The sequence below is a fragment of the Leguminivora glycinivorella genome, chromosome 23, assembly GCF_023078275.1.
Source record: "Leguminivora glycinivorella isolate SPB_JAAS2020 chromosome 23, LegGlyc_1.1, whole genome shotgun sequence".
In the NCBI taxonomy this organism is placed as follows: Eukaryota; Metazoa; Arthropoda; class Insecta; order Lepidoptera; family Tortricidae; genus Leguminivora; species Leguminivora glycinivorella.
Window position 1 is genome coordinate 8,768,720 of NC_062993.1, and position 19,838 is coordinate 8,788,557.

At 39.8% G+C, this 19,838-nt stretch overlaps 2 protein-coding genes across 4 annotated transcripts; one reads left to right on the top strand and one right to left on the bottom strand.

The window, feature by feature from the left end:
* Positions 1-516: 516 nt before the first annotated feature.
* On the top strand, positions 517-4,238 carry LOC125238171. Its single transcript, XM_048145446.1, has 4 exons — positions 517-1,096; positions 1,271-1,526; positions 3,044-3,163; positions 3,758-4,238. The coding sequence occupies exons 1-4, from the start codon at positions 894-896 to the stop codon at positions 3,839-3,841; spliced, it is 663 nt and encodes a 220-aa protein (XP_048001403.1). The 5' UTR covers positions 517-893; the 3' UTR covers positions 3,842-4,238.
* A 312-nt stretch (positions 4,239-4,550) lies between these two features.
* On the bottom strand, positions 4,551-19,707 carry LOC125238170 (isocitrate dehydrogenase [NAD] subunit beta, mitochondrial). Of its 3 annotated transcripts, none has more exons than XM_048145444.1 (10): positions 19,551-19,707; positions 19,256-19,315; positions 16,969-17,055; positions 15,254-15,370; positions 14,167-14,301; positions 12,991-13,063; positions 9,835-9,998; positions 8,113-8,322; positions 6,426-6,562; positions 4,551-5,611 (listed from the first exon to the last, which is right to left on the bottom strand). In XM_048145444.1, the coding sequence occupies exons 1-10, from the start codon at positions 19,590-19,592 to the stop codon at positions 5,506-5,508; spliced, it is 1,131 nt and encodes a 376-aa protein (XP_048001401.1). In that variant the 5' UTR covers positions 19,593-19,707; the 3' UTR covers positions 4,551-5,505. The 3 variants fall into 3 exon arrangements, with proteins under 3 accessions (XP_048001401.1, XP_048001400.1, XP_048001402.1); XM_048145443.1 differs by having other exon boundaries at positions 19,223-19,315; XM_048145445.1 differs by lacking the exons at positions 4,551-5,611; positions 6,426-6,562 and adding an exon at positions 7,622-8,084 and having other exon boundaries at positions 8,203-8,322; positions 19,223-19,315.
* Between the last annotated feature and the right edge of the window lie 131 nt (positions 19,708-19,838).

Sequence of the window (19,838 nt, forward strand, 5' to 3'; positions counted from 1 at the left end):
TACTAGGGATCGCTAGGCAGATTGTACCTAAGCATAGAGACCAGGTTACAGTCTAACAAACCTTTTTTCCACAAAAAAAAACACGTATTTCGACAATCAAATTTATGTCAAAACTGTCACAAGGCATGACCATCGTCTCTCAAACTGCCAACATATTTAATTACTTGAAATAAAAATGGGTATTAAATACCCATACTAAACCAAAAATAAGCAAACACAATGTAACTCTACGGATCACCAACCAAATACGAAAACCACGAATAAGCATGGGCACCGCAAACTTACATAAACACTTACAAAACACTCAGAATGTATGAACTAAATTGGCTTATCTTCGTGGTTGATATCATACAAAGTCCATTAATAAATCAAGCAATTTAGAAACTGGTTTAACAAGAGGTATATGCGCCAACAATCAGCAGAAAATGAATACCACGATGAAGAAAAATAGTGCATCAGTCTTGCAGTTTGTACAGTTAAAGTTCAAATACTTAAATGCATAAAACTCTCCTGTTGTGATATCACAATAACTGTCTCGCGTTGCAACATTAATTTCAATATTACGACAAAAAAAGTGCGACAGTCATCAACAGTTGCTACATTTAAAGTTCATAAAGAATTCCTCAACTGTGTCCACCTGTCTACTCTTGTGATATCACAAAAATATTCTCGCATTGCAACAGTAATTTGAATATTACGATAAAGCATAAAATTGAACTCATCGACAGTTGCAACAGAAGTTTATAAACAAATCCTGAACTGCACCAAACTAGCACATTGATTACTAAGTTGACTGTCTCGCATTCTAAGAGTAATTTAAACTCCATATCACAATTCTTAGGTTGATATCACAAAAAAACTCGCACCTCAACAGTTAATAAGTTGATATCACAATGGGTAAGCCAAAGCGCGACCCGCCAACGCCAACGTTCCCGTACAAGATCTCGAAACGGCTGAATATGATGAGCGTCCCTCGGCCCTGGTTCACGGTGACGGACGAGGGAATGCCATCGTATACGCCGCGTGGAATCAGGGCTTCGGCGCTCCGCGCAAGGATCACGGAGCGAATTAATGATGCTGCGTGGCCGTATATACGGTAAGTGGTCGTTGAATTGCTAACATTCGTTGAGTCTCATCCATTTTACTGCACACACATAGATCTGTAATTTTAATTAGGTACTATGTTTTTATACATTTCCATTTCGTGGTGATATTATTTGTTAAAGTTTTATGTACCCATGGCAACTCTGTACTTATTTACCATTTTCAGCCGTCTCATCCTAACCAAACGTATGTACAAACACATGTTCTCTGCCGAGCGTCTCGAGCGGATCGACCGTATGATCGAAATGTCGAATGGTACCCCCTACTCCAAGCTCGCCGGCTGCGTCTTAGACTTAAAGACTAAGGAAAAGAAGGACCCGAAGAAGAAGAAGGGATGGAGCGAGACAGAATGGAAGAAGCATATGGATTATATATCGCAGATCGCGAATCCGAGGAGGGACTTTACTGTGGAGGTTCCGAGGGTGAGTGACGGGATAATAGTTATTTTCGTCTCACCAGCTCGGAAACACGTGTTTTGTCCTTTAATACCAGCAGGTAAAAACGCATTTTATCCACTAGTGGGTAAAGTAATTTGACCTCTAATAAAGTCAAATTAACTGCTTTAAAATTGATAAAAGTAGGTGAATCTAGTAATAAAGATGATTTACCACCTGTGGAACTACTGGAAGCAGTGATAGACTCGAGCGAAGCGAGTGTTTCGAGAATAGAATCCTGAACTTGCGAGTTTTTTAACACACGAGAAGTAAAATACATTTTCAGTACAGATGGTGTTTTTTTTACGCACTAGTGCGAGAAGTTGTTCATTATATGTCAGGTCGAAACTTTGGAGGGCCATCTGTACTGAAAAACATCGTACGATACTCGTGCGAAAAGGAAATTCGTAACTCGTGTCGATTTAAAACACTCCCTTCGGTCGTGTTTCGAACTTCTTTTTTTTCACACTTGTATCGTAATGTAGTATTGCACCCGAGTGTAACACAAAACTTTTCCCTTCACTACAGCGAGGAAACTACAACGCAAAAAAATGCTTTTATCACTGCTTCCAGTAGTTCCACGGTGGTAAATCATCTTAGTTACTAGATTCACCTACTTTTGTCAATTTTAAAAACCAGTTAATTTGACTTTATTCAAGGTCAAATTACTTTACCCACTAGTGGATAAAATGCGTTTTTACCCGCTGGTATTAAAGGACAAAACACGTGTTTTCGAGCTAGTGAGGGGAAAACCATATTTTTTGCCAAGAACACCTAAAATCATCGTTAATCGTGCCCACAACTACAAGGATTACTATATGAATCTTATCACTACGGGCGATTCGGGCTCAGCATTGCTACAAGCAACAGGGTTGACACATGTTGACGTCTCTTAATCCCTTTGGCTGCCCAAACACAGTTTAGATTATTTATCTATTTATTTAAACTTTATTCCACAATAAAAAAAGAAGTACAAATGGCGGACTTAATGCCTTAAGGCATTCTCTACCAGTCAACCATAGGGCAAAACAGAAATACGCGAATGTGGGTGCAGTAAGAAAAATAATTTAGAGAGCATGACAACTAGGTATCTTAGGCAATTTACGACAACTATTAACACTATTATTTACAATCCAATCAATATAATACATACCTATATAGTACATAGCATATAATATCAATGTACATATAGGTATACTTATACACAAATATATAATACAAATATACATACATATAATATCATAGATATTATGCATATGCGCGAAGGAGACCTAATTTACTTGTGCTGCACTCAACAGATGCTGGCCATCATGTGCTAGGCCTACTGGTAGGGACAAATTGAACTCATTATTTATAAGAACAGGAGGCTTACTGCGAAATTCCGAATTTATTGAATTACTTTGACAGAAGCAGTTCGTGAACTTCAGTTCACACAATTAAAGCCCTGCTAGTTTTTTGGAGTAATATAACATGTCAATATCATATCAATCAACTTTCCGTTTTAGCGTGGAGAGAGACGCAAGCTAGAACTACTGATGCCTCGCATCAACGTCATCGCGCTAAGGCCTGAATTCAAAGTGTACCGCAGACCCTCGCAGGAGTCCAACTACAGGGACCCCACCAAGGTAACAAACCTTGTTGCAATAGCTAATTCGTAACTCGTTAAATTCAAAACACTCCTGGGCTTTTTCCAAAATAAATTTCGAAAATCGAATTTCACGAGAGCTGGACGTGTCTGGGCTCAATCTTCTCAGAATCACGAGCTAGAACGCGAGAAAAAATGTGTCCTATTTTTTTTTCCTTTTACGTCACGATTTTAGTATAAACTTACTACGTGCGTGACGTATTGGAAACTCGAATTTTGTATGGAAAATTTGGGACACATTTTTTTATCGTCGGGATCGAATCAGCTCGTGATTCTGAGAAGAATGAGCCCAAACACGTCCAGATCTGGTGAAATTCGATATTTATTTTGGAAAACGCCCTCCTACCGGTCGTGGTTATATCCTTTTTGCATTTGTATTGTAAATAACTATTTGTCGCTTATTTGGAGTCCCTCGCTAATCTTGTTACGTTGCAAAATAATAGTGATAGTTATTACTCAAGTAAGAATAGTGAGACGTGGAATATTTCGCTTGCTCTTACATTGGCTGTCAGCAACAACCAACTTTGCTCATTTGTTGCTTTAACAACTCTTAACGAACCTTTTTTACATTCAGGTACCGCCGAATGCCCTCAAATACGTCATCTCAGACAGAGTAAAGAAACTGGCCAAGCCCAGAGAGATACCACACGGCGACTAACCAATGTGCGAGCAGGATAGCAAATACAGAATGTCTATGAGAGTGAAGAAGTAAACTTCGGTCGCAAATGTGAAGTAACTTTATAGTGACGTATATGCCTTTGGCTGCTCTAATAGTGTGGGCCTACCGCTAACATCGAAATTTAAGTTTCGGGCATCTTTCGAGTAAAAGAGAAAGATGCTTAGTATGCAAACTTTGCTGTTCGCGGTAGGCCCCATCTTGTATAAAACCATTGCTACTTTAAGCCATGGGAAAACGGTCGAAGATTCTATAGCAATTTTTTTACTATTTTATTCAGCCAAATTTTGCATAGTGACTTTTGAGGTCATAATGAGTAACTTTTATTATGGGCCCAATGCTGTAATCGCAAAAAAAAAAATTGGCTGTTCCATACATTCCGACTAAGTGCGTTTTCACATTATCCGATCCGATATCGGATGTCGGACCGATATTCCATACATTACAAGCGCCATCTTGGATTTTTTCCATTGAAATCCTTCCGACATCCGATATCGGATCGGATAATGTGAAAACGGACTAACGCGATGTCGCTTATTTCTATGGAACAGCCGCCAAATTTTTTTTGCGATTTCTGCATAATTCCTGTACTCCAGCACTGGTCCTTTTTATTTCACCCTGTATAAAGACTCAAAACAATTGAAATCTAAACCCGTAAGCAGATCTAAGCAATAACAATAAAACAAAAGTACAATATATTTTATTAGTTTTATTTACCTATTATTTACAATGGTAACTGATTTCAATACTTAATACAATACTGGTGAATATTCCGCTGTCTGATTCAATCATAAATAAATATAAATAAATTATCCTTACAATTATTGCATTTAGATTCGAATGGGAATTGTACTACTTGAACCTAACTTAAGTGAAAAAGTTATTTGGCCAATAAATGTTTCTCAACATTGTCAAATAATCAAGACTTATATTATTGTCAATTGCCAAGTTTTAAATATCTTGGGCGTATCTACTAAACAGTTGAAAGCTGTATTATTTTCCATTTATTCATTTTCATCTCAAATTTTACATACCTAAATATTCTTCATCATTTACCTATCGAAAACCACTGTCAAATGAAATTCTAGGCGGTTATTTGTATTCTATAAACTATTAAATACTATCCGGCATCATATTTGACAGTGATTTCAGTAAGAACTATTCAAGCGCCAGCATATAATTCCCTTTAAAATGTCCCATGGAATTAGGCTAGCCTCCAGAAAATTCTGTGATAAAAAAAACCTATGCTTGCGATATCTGTAAACTACTTCAACCAAGCACTCTTATAATCAGACATAACTTTTCCAGCAATTTTGGTGCAGCATTGTCGCGTTAAATATACATGTCGTATTCAGCTGGAATAGTTAATTAGGATTAATAGCAGTAAAATGAGCTTTAATTGATCATTTACCTAGAAAACACATGTATGAATTCCTTAATTTCTACCGTGTTGCCGAAATTGCTGGAAAAGTTACGCTCCTTATTTATGTTAGGTTGAAAGTACGGATTGTAAACCGGATTTCGGCCGTAACTGGCTGGACCGGTTGAACCCTGTAGCTCCTAAAAGTGGCGGATACAGCCGGATTCGATAGCAATTTCTGCAAGACTTGATTTGACAATAGTTGGGAAACATGAAATGTAAGATTTTACTGCGGCGGTGGCGTGAGGCTGTGGATGATGGCATAGGTGAAGTCTTTGGTGGTGGACTGGCCGCCGAGGTCCTTCGTTCTGACCTTGCCGTCCATGAGAACCCTGAAAATCACAACAGGTTATTAGTATTTTTCAGTTTTCATAGCTATGTTCTTGTTAAATACACCGTGTTTTTTTTTTGTTTTCCGTTAAATTCGACACGTCGTTAGGTGCATTATCAGGAACCATAGTGTATATCACTTTTAGTTAAATTCGCGAAAATTTTTTTTTCATTATATCCGACGAGGTATTCATAATTATACAATTTTATTTAGGTTAATTTAATTTTTATTTTATTTCATTTAAATGGTTATTTATGTTAAATATAATGCCTTTGTATTATGCTATAAATATGTATGAATTGAAATAAAATATTAAATAGAGTCAGATTATTGCAGGTTGACGTGTAGGATGTACTAACAGGATAGTCTTGAATGGGTTAGCGATGTTCTTAAAAGGGGTAACGATGGCCGTGAACGGGTTACCGATGTTCTTGAATGGGTTACCAATTTTCTTGAACAGGATAGCGAAGACATTAAAGGTAATATTGTACATACTTGTTGATGGCGTTCTTGATCATCTTGGAGTATGAATGCAGGTTGACGAGGGCGAGGAGGTTCGCGGAGCAGAGCAGCATGCCGCATGGGTTGGCGATGCTCATCAATGGGATAGCGGTTTACTTGAACGGGTTAGTGATGCTCACGAATGGGGTGGCGATGCTCTCAAAGGGATTAGTGATGCTCTTGAACGAGGTTAGCGATGTTCTTGAATGGGTTATCGATGTTATTAAAAGGGTTAGTGATGCACTTGAACGGGTTATCGATCTTCTTGAACGGGTTAACGATACCCTTGACATATATTTAATGGATATACATACTTGTTGATGGCGTTCTTGATCATCTTGGAGTACGAGTGCAGGTTAACGTGGGCGAGGAGGTTCGCGGAGCAGAGCAGCATGGCGCACGGGTTGGCGATGTTCTTGCCCACAGCCCCGGAGAAGATGTGGCGGGCGCCCTGGAATTCAGAAGAAAGTTCACAATAGTTTATCTTTGCTCCCTGTAGACATGGAAAACGTAATTATTTTATGTATCTCTTTCTCCCCACTTATATTATTTTATGTATCTCTTTCTTAGTCTTTCTTCCCATGTTTCGGTCGCTTTGTATATTTCTGTTACAGTTATATGTTTTTGCCTTTTTTCTTCTTGCATTTATCTCTATTCCATTTATGAATTGATCTTTTCTTACCCTATTTCTTTTCTGAATCTTCCTCCAAAAAATAATACTCACCTGTTCGAACACCACTCAAGGCTATAAGACGTTCCGGCTACAACGCCCGCTGGCCAGGTTGTACGCGATGTTGCCGTCCTTGTCTGTTCTCTCTCACCTGTTCGAACACGACACACTCGGGGCTATAAGACGCTCCGGCTACAACGCCCGCGCCGCCCACGAGCCCGCTGTCCAGGTTGTCCACGATGTTGCCGTCCTTGTCTGTTCTCTCTCACCTGTTCGAACACGACACACTCGGGGCTATAAGACGCTCCGGCTACAACGCCCGCGCCGCCCACGAGCCCGCTGTCCAGGTTGTCCACGATGTTGCCGTTCTTGTCTGTTCTCTCTCACCTGTTCGAACACGACACACTCGTGGCTATAAGGCGCTCCGGCTACAACGCCCGCGCCGCCCACGAGCCCGCTGGCCAGGTTGTCCACGATGTTGCCGTCCTTGTCTGTTCTCTCTCACCTGTTCGAACACGACACACTCGGGGCTATAAGACGCTCCGGCTACAACGCCCGCGCCGCTCACGAGCCCGCTGGCCAGGTTGTCCACGATGTTGCCGTCCTTGTCTGTTCTCTCTCACCTGTTCGAACACGACACACTCGGGGCTATAAGACGCTCCGGCTACAACGCCCGCGCCGCCCACGAGCCCGCTGGTCAGGTTGTCCACGATATTGCCGTCCTTGTCTGTTCTCTCTCACCTGTTCGAACACGACACACTCGGGGCTATAAGACGCTCCGGCTACAACGCCCGCGCCGCCCACGAGCCCGCTGGCCAGGTTGTCCACGATGTTGTCGTCCTTGTCTGTTCTCTCTCACCTGTTCGAACACGACACACTCGGGGCTATAAGACGCTCCGGCTACAACGCCCGCGCCGCCCACGAGCCCGCTGGCCAGGTTGTCCACGATGTTGCCGTCCTTGTCTGTTCTCTCTCACCTGTTCGAACACGACACACTCGGGGCTATAAGACGCTCCGGCTACAACGCCCGCGCCGCCCACGAGCCCGCTGGCCAGGTTGTCCACGATGTTGCCGTCCTTGTCTGTTCTCTCTCACCTGTTCGAACACGACACACTCGGGGCTATAAGACGCTCCGGCTACAACGCCCGCGCCGCCCACGAGCCCGCTGGCCAGGTTGTCCACGATGTTGCCGTCCTTGTCTGTTCTCTCTCACCTGTTCGAACACGACACACTCGGGGCTATAAGACGCTCCGGCTACAACGCCCGCGCCGCCCACGAGCCCGCTGGCCAGGTTGTCCACGATGTTGCCGTCCTTGTCTGTTCTCTCTCACCTGTTCGAACACGACACACTCGGGGCTATAAGACGCTCCGGCTACAACGCCCGCGCCGCCCACGAGCCCGCTGGCCAGGTTGTCCACGATGTTGCCGTACAGGTTGGGCGTCACCATCACGTCGAACTGGTTCGGGTTCGACACCATCTGCATCGTGCAGTTGTCCACGATCATTTTCTCGAACTCGATGCGGGGGTACAGTTTTGCCATCTGAAAAAAAATATAAGTTTCTGATGAATCGTCGTAATTTTATAGGCAAATTACTACATGCAAAAGTAGAGACGACCTTTTCCTGGCCCATTTTCACCACATAGTCGAACGCAACTGGACACTGAGTGGTCGGTACAAACCTGTACGCAACTCTTTAAGAAGGTACCATCACCCAGTTTCAAGACAAAGATTCACAAATCTGTTCACAACGTTTGAGGTAAGTTCCATCACCGAGCTTCATAATGACTAGAGAGCGGATTCTTAGTAGCGATTTAAATATTAATATGGATGTAACTGACATAATTTTTTTCTACACACAAAAAAATCTATCGGAACGGAACATAAAAGTAAAACCCTTTTTGGATGCTTTTTTAAATATGTAATAAATAAACTATTAATAAAATCATAATTTTTGCCCAATATTCTACAAACCTGTTCGCAACTGTTCAAGAAAGTTCCATCACCAAGTTCGGCTTTTCATCGCATAGTCTATAGTTGCTAATAGCTGACACTAAACGAACGAGAAAAAAAAATTACAAACCTGTTCGCAACTTTTCAAGAAGGTACCATCACCAAGCTTCATGATGTTAGCCTTGTGGACAGCTGTAACCTTCTTATGGCCCATTTTGACGGCATAGTCGAACGCAACTCGAGTGTGAATGAATGAATGAATGGTACAAACCTGTTCGCAACTCTTCAAGAAAGTAGCATCACCAAGCTTCATGATGTTAGCCTTGTGGACAGCGGTAACCTTCTTGCGGCCCATTTTGACGACATAGTCGAACGCAACTCGAGTGTGAATGAATGGTACAAACCTGTTCGCAACTCTTCAAGAAGGTACCGTCACCAAGCTTCATGATGTTAGCCTTGTGGACAGCGGTAACCTTCTTGCGGCCCATTTTGACGGCATAGTCGAACGCAACTCGAGTATGAATGAATGAATGAATGGTACAAACCTGTTCGCAACTCTTCAAGAAGGTACCATCTCCAAGCTTCATGATGTTAGCCTTGTGGACAGCGGTAACCTTCTTGCGGCCCATTTTGACGGCATAGTCGAACGCAACTCGAGTGTGAATGAATGAATGGTACAAACCTGTTCGCAACTCTTCAAGAAGGTACCATCACCAAGCTTCATGATGTTAGCCTTGTGGACAGCGGTAACCTTCTTGCGGCCCATTTTGACGGCATAGTCGAACGCAACTCGAGTGTGAATGAATGAATGGTACAAACCTGTTCGCAACTCTTCAAGAAGGTACCATCACCAAGCTTCATGATGTTAGCCTTGTGGACAGCGGTAACCTTCTTGCGGCCCATTTTGACGGCATAGTCGAACGCAACTCGAGTATGAATGAATGAATGAATGGTACAAACCTGTTCGCAACTCTTCAAGAAGGTACCGTCACCAAGCTTCATGATGTTAGCCTTGTGGACAGCGGTAACCTTCTTACGGCCCATTTTGACGGCATAGTCGAACGCAACTCGAGTATGAATGAATGAATGAATGATACAAACCTGTTCGCAACTCCTCAAGAAGGTACCGTCACCAAGCTTCATGATGTTAGCCTTGTGGACAGCTGTAACCTTCTTGCGGCCCATTTTGACGGCATAGTCGAAGGCAAACTTGGCGATGCGATCGGATTTGACGGCTGTGATGATCTTAAGGCACTCGACCACTCCTGAAATATAAAATGAGATTGAAGGTATCAGTGGCGGCTGGTGAAAATTTCTGCTAGGCAACACTGAGCAAAAAGAAACCTACCTTAACATTAGGTACTAATTTTAGAATATAGAATAGAATAGGCAAACCGGCGGCAATCGGCTTGTATGGACCAGCCGCTGCTGGAAGGTATGGAGTTACCAGTGAGGTCAATGAAGGGTATTTTATATGTATGACACTACACAGTTTAAACAATTAGGTCAAAAGACTGTTATTGCTATTATTTTGAAATCCATACCCATGGAAAACTGGAAGTCTGTCGCCGTCTATTTGTTTTAAATATGAATGTTTTTGTAAGCAAAGACGTAAGAGATGGTCTGACTGTGCGAAGAAGTCGACTGGCGGCAGCCTATATCGTGCAGTCCACATGGCTTATGACCGCGTTCAATGGAGACACGCTACTTGTGGTCGCGATCCTCAGCATTGAGGGAACGAGGAAGAAGAAGAAGCAAAGACATTAGGCTTGTGTCGTTCACGAACTATGAACTGTTAGGAATAAAATCCCATCAATGACCGAAATGAACTGAATCTTTCCATGCTCTGTGAATCGGTCTTTGCTCATTTAGTTCAGTATAGGATCGGCGAGCGCGAGCGGTTTGGATCGAGAACGAGTGTGTGACTGCGCCGACCGAGAGCGAGCTATTTAGCAGAGCAACACAAAAACGTCAAGTTTTCATATTAAGTTTCGGTTACTTACAACCTTTCGGCTCGGAATTGTTATTATCTGTGGACTATTCGTATCATTTGACACTATTTGGTCCCATTCGTTCTGATCTTTCCGACCGTAGTGGTCGCTGGTCTCACTGAACTAAATGAGCAAAAGATCTAAAAGAGCCAACTAGTTCGTGGGAGCGATCGAACGAGATCGGAGCGCTCCGATCAACGAACGAAACGGCACAAGCCTAAAAGACATATATATGTAAGGCCTGATTCGTAACGGATTTGTCAAATTCAGAGTGCTTTTTCTTGTATAATTTCTAGCTTACATTATATATACATTACACCATTCAAATTGCCAGATTCACAAAATTATTATGTTAGAATCATGTTTAAAAGCAATTCTTAACTAACTAGATAGATAAAATTAAAGTGATCGCTGAAAATAATTCGGCGACAAATTGCTGTCAAAAACTTGATTCCTGTTGACGAAACTTGCATTTAAATCATTTTCAACACTACCAGGCAACCAACATTATACCTTATCTGAAAGACAATTTCTTTACGATTCCTATGAAACAATGATAATGTAGATGAGTCTCCAAATATCCACTTTACTAGGAATTCAGTCGATGCAGTGTCCGTTACCAAAGAGGATCGAGTATTAAAGAGCGTTACTGTCAAAGCAAAATGTGTAATCACAGTGCATAGACTGCCATCTCTCCACACAGGCTTAAAACTTTTGAACCTCAGTTTTGACAATTTGGCCCATATTCTGAGCTTGATATGTTTTAAAATGTCAAATTTTAATATTAGCGCCATCTAGCTGAGCCTACCCCAAAGGTGTAACGCCATCTAGGTCACCACTGCTTTATCTATATGGTACTGAGGTACGTTTTTTTCTTAGACTTTATCCGTCTAGATGGAGTTATATAGGTCTTTGCCGTTACTAAGCATTTAAAGCAAAGTAACCACTTTTCGATAAAAAATCTACAACAAAAACTGCTGAACGAAGCTGTTCGCAGATTTTATTTAATAATATGATCTTTCAACTTTATTCTGACAATAGCTGGATATCATCCACCACAGCTATGAAGCCAGCAGCCTGCTAAAGCCAACGCTCTTCAAATCGGGTAAAAAACTTAATTTAACGAAGTCTCATAGTATTCACCTATTAACCGGAATAGGATGGAGTGTCTAAGAAATTCATTCATTTAAATGACACCAACCATAAGCCACCAAAATATTTAAAAAAAGATAGTCCTTGATAGGACTAAAACTAAGAATGTGTCGAAAAACACTGTCGGATGTACGATGGAGGGCATACAACAAAACTTACAACATGAGCGAGGAGAAATGGAGAATGATGAATTTACTAATAAATAATAAATTTTAAATACATTTTAAACACATTATAGAAAAACATACTTTGATTCGGCCGGCTCTGGTACCGTTAAAACAGTTTTGAATTTGACAAATCCGTTACGAATCAGGCCTTAACTCCGTATAGACAGATTAAGTCTAAGAAAAAAACGTACCTCAGAACCATAAAGAAAAAGGTAAGGTGGCCTAGATGGCGTTACACCTTTGGGGACGCTCGCCTAGATGGCGCTAATATTAATATCTGACATTTTAACACATATCAAGCTAATAATATAGGCCAAATTGTCAAAAACTGAGGTTCAAAAGTTTTAAGCCTGTGTCGAGAGATGGCAGTCTATGCACTATGATTACACATTTTACTTTGACAGTCACTCTCTATAATACTCGATCCTCTTTGTTATAGTGACCAAACCTTGTTAAACTTATTTTATGACTAAATTACCAGAAATAAGATGTGAATATCATGAAATTTTAGTATACTGAGTGCCAATGCAAAGTAATTAACGGATAAGGGCATTTTCAGAATTCGGGGCCCCCAATTAGCGTATAGTTGTTAACAAAAATTACTCACTGTCAGTTTTGCGACGATAATTAAGCATGAAATTTCTATAGAAATATTGTATTTATGATAATTACATAAATTTGTTTTTTATCATGCAGAAACGTCTGCGAGCGATATTACATATTTTTAAATTAAAGGAAAAATCCATCCCTCCATCCTAATTTTTTTGACTGATTTTATGCCTAATTTGTCGTCACAAAACTGACAGAGAGTTAATTTTTGTTAACAATTTACGCTAATTGGGGAGAGCCAAATACTGAAAATGCCCATAATCGAAACTAAGCGACATTGACTTCGCATTTTGACTTTTCATCCATAATCTTTGTATTTAGTGGAGAATATAACTTACCAGGTACAGACTCATGCTCCAAGGCAGAGTATTCACCCTCGGTCTGCTCTCGGATGATGATGCAATCCACGTCCTGAAAGCATATGTGGTAACATATTCATCTCGAGAATACACTGTCCTATAGGGAACTTCACTGTAGTTAAAATAAAATATTGTATACCATGCACGAAATAAAGCATCATATAATTATAAGAAAAACATGGACAGAAGTTATTTTTAATTCCAATTTCTATTTAATAAGTCAGGTAGAATTATATAAACTGAATTGACCGTGACGTCACTGCTCAGTATTTCATAGTAATTCCATATTAGCAAATCGTTTTGACAGTTCTTAATAAGAAGCTGTAGGGTTAGCACATGATTGCCGCGAGAGTATGTCGCCGCGAGATAAGACTACCCGTTCTTATGTCATTAATACAATTAGATGAAGACGTGTCATCTATTAAGATCGTTATCAGCGTGCTGTATTGGTGGCAGAGTATGGTTGGCAAAAAAACAAATACACAAGTATTTAAAACATTATTATACTTAACAAATTGTGAAATATATACATACATACATACTATCCACGCCTGTATCCCATGAAGGGGTAAGCAGAGCACATGAAACTACTCAAGTTTCAGTGCCACTCTTGGCAAAAAGGGGTTGAAAGAAATCGAAAATGTGACATTGCAGTGACAGGTTGCCAACCTCTACGTCACTATTTAACCCATATCCCACAGTCGCCTTCTACGACACCCACGGGAAGAAAGGGGGTGGTGAAATTCTTAACCCGTCACCACACGGGACGGCACGTCATACATTTATAATTACTTATCCAAATTACATTGAATAAATAACTAAAATCTGATCAACAGATTTGGCTGTCAGTCGTTCACGTCGATTAGAAGAAAATCCATTTTAAATAAGTAAATGACCTTTCTACGTTGACAGAAGTTACAGGAAGGTAATTTAACTCTTTATAATACTGAACGAAATTTTTGTTGACGCCCTCCGGCATATCCACCAGTGAATATTTAAATGTATTTGTTTTTTTTCTGCCAACTGTACCATTTGCCACGAAAAGTGCACCTTGATAACGATCTTTAGCTGATCTATCTCGCGGCGACATACTCTCGCGGCAATCATGTGCTAGGCCTACTGATTTGACTGGTAGGGAGCTAGCCTATGTAGTACCTTGTGACGGCAGTTGACGTTCGGTAGCGACTTGACGTGCACGACGTTAGCGTACAAGTCGAGAGCGTTACGCAGCTTCATGTTGAGGGTCTGCAGCTCGCCGGTGTGGGAGAAATCCGGGGTGGCCAGGATACCCTGAAAGTATAGCAGAGATACATAAATGTTAACCCTCTTATTCATAAACGTACTCTAAAGTTATCAAGCCGATAAAGTTCGTTTGTCCCTTTCAATCACACCAATACGTCGGAAAGGGACAAACGAACTTTATCGGCTTGATAGAGTACGTTTATGAATAAGGGGGATAGTCATTAATGAAGGCTGTGTAAGTGATGGTGAAAAACGGCTTAGAGAACCACACCTCGGCCGAGGCACGTCTATATGAAATATTTGCCGCCTCCTATTCTCGCGCCTGCCTGGCCTTAGCAATGGTAACATGGTTTAGTTTTTCTCATTTGTCAAGTTATGCAGCACTTTCACACTAGAAGCCGGTTGCATAAACCGTCTGTCACCGTTAAAGCGTTCGTTAAATTTTATTGTATGGGAAGTTCCATAGACATCTGCTGCGTGACGATGATGTGTGTGTCAAATGTGGTTGATGCAACTGGCCCTTATTGTTAGAATGTGATAGGTATGGAAATCTAATAAATGATGTCAGTCGTCTTAAGCCCGATGAAGTCTAGTGTCTAACAGTAGCGGAGCCTGGGAATATTTACCAGGAAACTCGGGGCAAAATACCTATTCTACAGTCATCAGCAAAAATATGTTACATGACGAAGGCTGCAAAAATACCTGACACGGTTTTGCGGCCTCTCAAGGGTAACATATTATTGCAGGTGACTGTACCTAAGAACAGATTAGGTTAGTTAGCTTAATGCAGATCTTGTTGCGAGCGATGGAGTTGACGACATCTAGCGGCGCGCTCAACGTCGGGTTTACTTCGAAAAGGAACCTGCACTGAGTTACTAAGTACTTATTTTATTACATGTCACTGCAGTCTAGCAGTGGCGGAGCCTGGGAATTTTTGCCAGACAAGTCGGAGTAAAATATACCCACCTACCTATTTTACCTAAGAACGTAGTCTAGTTACCTTAATGCAGATCTTGTTGCGAGCGATGGAGTTGACGACATCTTCTAGCGGAGCGCTCAGCGTCGGGTTTACTTCGGAGAAGAAGAACGACTCAAAGTCCACGGGGATACCGGCCGCCTGTTACATAAACAACAATTGTATTGTCATGGCGTTAGAGTTAACACTTTCGCAACAGAACATGCGCCTGGTGGGCACTCGTGAACTTTGCTCAGATGCCGGAGGACCCGCCGGGCGAGTTCCCGCCAAGCAAGCCAGCGGTTTGTGACGTAGTGCGCCATTTTTACAAGTTTTTATTCAACTTGCCTTGTTAGTATGTTAGTTTGGGTCAAAACGTAGAAGCTATATTTGACCCGCTTCCCGGTTTACGATTGAGGTGACATTTTGCACACATAATGTAAATCACGTGACAATGCAATATTATGGTATCATGGAGCCGATCTGATGATGAAGCAGAAAGGTGGTCATCGGAACTCAGTTATGAAACATCGTATCCCCATCGAGTAAGGGGTTTTTAGTTTCGGAGAGCCGTAGATGACTGATGGTGATGAAAGAAAGGTATACAGTCGGCGATAAAATCTTGTGCCAAAAATGATTTCTTTGCAAAAAAAACTTATTTGTCTGATAGTTAACATGGAGTTTTTCAGTCTATAGTATTTTTACAGTACAGCTGTTAGAGATTTTATACTTTTGAAAATTGGCTTTGTTTCTCTATACCAAGTTAGAAGCAAGATCCACACAGGCTTAGGATATAGAATAGGAAAAGTTGCTAAAAGTGTTGGTCAAAAAGTTGATAGATAGTGGATATGTTTAAAAAAATTATGACATTTACTTAACGCTTTCCCAGGCAGGGTTGTCAAAATCCCGAACCTGACTCTACATAGGGTGAATCCACGTAAAAGTAACGTGAGTCACGACTTCATTGTTTATTTGAACTACAGCTGCAGATGAAAGTATAATAATTAACCCTTTAACCAGTTCATCCAACTTTCAAAACAATCAAAAAAAAAATTATTCAGCAAATAGGCCACAGGGGCACTTTTACACGTCACATGTACATATTTAGAAAATATTTAAAATTGAATTGAAATTACAATTGATACTAATACTAATTCTAAGTTCTAACTAAAGTATAACTCTACTACAATTAATTAGAGATGTAGACCCATGACCTTAGCTCACATCGCAGCACAAAAGTGCTGCACTGCAATAGTCTTTGCACATGGCGGGGACCATCTCCGGTTGTATCATATTGTGCGCTCGGGGATGGTATCCGCCACGTGTATCCCTTGCGTTTAGATTAAAATGTCTTAAAGGGCGTCTGTGCTGTTGGCTTCGGCCCCACGCATGCCTCCCAAAGGTCCGGGACCCCATGGTCCCGATATATGGAAAAGACAGACAAATAATAATAATAATAAAATACTTTATTGCACACAAAACATAAGATACAGTAAAATACAATGAAACTAACGACAAGTATCTATTGCAAATATCGGGAACACAATTATTTAGAGATAGATTTTCATTTGAACTTGCATCATGAATAAATGGAACATGCCATAAAATTCTTACTTAAAATGGCACATTTGCTCACTTTCAGAAATAATAAAATATGACGCTATCAACTATCATATTAAAGTAAGCTTTATTTTCTCTGCTCTAGTACGCATTATAAATACCTATTTTGCAGTCTATTGGTACAAACACGGTCCACTTACCTTAAACACCTCCTGCACAGAGTAGACCAGCTCGGGACCAACGCCATCTCCGGGGATGAGGGTGCACTTAATGCGACCCTCTTTGCTCTACATCAAGTAAAATAATGTTAATACATATTACAATTGACATAGTGACTAATCTTCATTTATCATCATCCTCCTTGCGTTATCCCGGCATTTGCCACGGCTCATGGGAACCTGGGGTCCGCCTTGATAACTAATCTCAAGATTTGGCGTAGGCACTAGTTTTTACGAATACGACTGCCATCTGACCTTCCAACCCGAAGGGTAAACTAGATCTTATTGGAATTAGTCCGGTTTCCTCACGATGTTTTTCTTCACCGAAAAGCGACTGGCAAATATCAAATGACATTTCGCATATAAATTCCGGAAAACTCATTGGTGCGAGCCGGGGTTCGAACCCGCGACCTCCGGAACGAAAGTCGCACGTACTTACCGCTAGGCTACCAGCGCTTCATTTATATTTCTAATTTAAGTAGTATTAAAATTGTAATATAATTGCTTTTGACATTGTTTGTAGTAATAACTTGACGATCATAATAATAATTTGTATAGATTAACTTAGAATGCCTCAAGGGCCTATTTTAGACATTATCTAGCTTTTAAGTTTAGTTTTAGTTTCTTATATAATTAAGTAAATATGTTCATGTAAATAAATACTTATAAAAAAACTTAGAATAATTTATATTCTAACTTTATATTATGAAATAAATAAATCTAAATAATGAATGTGACCGATTTTCGCTGCTTTCTTAGGCACTCTAGATACGACCTTGGGCAGCAAAATAAAATGTATACCCAATAATATCTGACGCAGGATTCACTTAATGCAACCTTTTTTGCTGTAGATATGGAAAATATGTCCAAGATGTAGACAGAACCAAAATAGGCCAGAGTAAGATATTCCTGTGAGCTCTACTAACTTGGCTTAGAATAAATTTAAAAGTGGAAAATGTCTGCCTTGGGTGAGACTTGAACTCACGGCCTCTGGATCGATACTAACTTTCTCATAGGTATGAAGAACTATGCTGAGCTAATCTTTACTCACTATAGTAGATGAAGCATAGGAGCATTTTGGTTTTCTTACATAACAACTTTAGAATACCTTAGATGTAAGATTAGCTAGGTAAGCTATTATTACGGCATTCAGTACGTACACATTTAATAAGAATCAAATTCAATTCCAATTTCATCAAAGAACAAAAAAAGGAAAAAAGGTAATGTTAAAATTATAAAACTAAGAAATAATAGAAATAAACAAGTAAATAAGGAAAATAAACCAAATTCTAATTGATGACAGCAAAACATTGAAAATATAAAAACGTTGCAATATTTTTTAACTTTTAAAAAGGACATTACAAAGGCATATGCAGTAAAATTCATGCTATATGCTTGACACAACATTTAAAAAATTATGTTAACCCCCTTATTCATAAACATACTCTAAAGTTATCAAGCCAATAAAGTTTGTTTGTCCTTTTCTATCACACCAACACGTTGTAAAGGGACAAACAAACTTTATTAGCTTGATAACTTTAGTCAATGTTTATGAATAAGGGGGTAAGTTGACACACTGGGATCATGCTACAAATATACATCATGTTATAATTAAACATAAAATAGCCAGTCTATTCTTATATTCCGAATGGTTAATAATTTTGTGCACCTAAAGTAGTCTAATTTTACATAAATAAAGTAGTGTGTGACTGTGCAAGTAGTTTTTGGATGTCAGAATTAAAATTTTCCAATAAATAGAATGGCTTGGAATTAAAAAAACAATATCATGCAACATTTGGATAAATCTTACGCTTCATTCTCGGAAGAACCTGTAGATCTAAGAAATATACTCAGAAATTAGAGAAATAAAATTTGAAATAAACAGTAAGAAAAATTGTGTTTTTGGTTGTTTATAATTTAGGTGCCAAATTTTATTGTAACAGTTTTGATGCCAATTTCATAACATATTTAAATAAATTTTGAAGACATAATCTAATATAAGAGCAATGAAGCAGGATAATTAGATCCGGGATACAAGTCAGAGGTCAATGAGTTTATCAACAAAGTTCATAATAAACTTAGGAAAATGATCTTGTACTAACAATAACATACTAATTATGTGATCAATTTGGATAATTAAACTTTTATTGATACATTTCAGCGAAAAGCAACGGTTTTCCTGCTCCATAACTCATCAGGTTCTTCAACTGGGCATTAGTGTACAGTTAGTTCTCACCAGGGAGCTGATGGAATATGGCGCAAAACATACGTTTTTGTCGGCGTTTACCGCACTCGTGGTATGCAGACCTTTGCCCGCGAGCTGGGACCCCTGAAACATCCACGTTCATATTATTAGCCATATCACGTGGTTTCAAGACGATCAGGTATCAAATGATACGCGACATTGAAGATATGAAACTACATCACAAATTATGCTGCGTAGGCAACAAGTTACGATGAATTAGAGCACAATTACTATGAAAATACGTTACGAAACACATTGTTTGCAGATATATGTAGGTATAGCAAAATGTTTTAATTAATAAGAAAATTTAGACACATACCTGCACTAGGGTACGGATAATATTTCTGCTGATTAGGGACATAGTTTGTAGCAATTAAAACCTCACTAAAGGCTATTTTTGAGGAAAAAGTATTTTTGGAACGTCTTTGCTCGCCAAAGACGTAACTTCGAGGAGTTTCGTTACACGTAAAGTGACAGCTATAATCTTGCCAGTCTACAAAAGTACAATAATTTGCTTTAGTGGTAATTATAACAAATTTTCAATATTATTTAATTTTATCATTTTAGTAAAATTATTTTTGCCTCATCAATGTCTGCAAAAAAATAA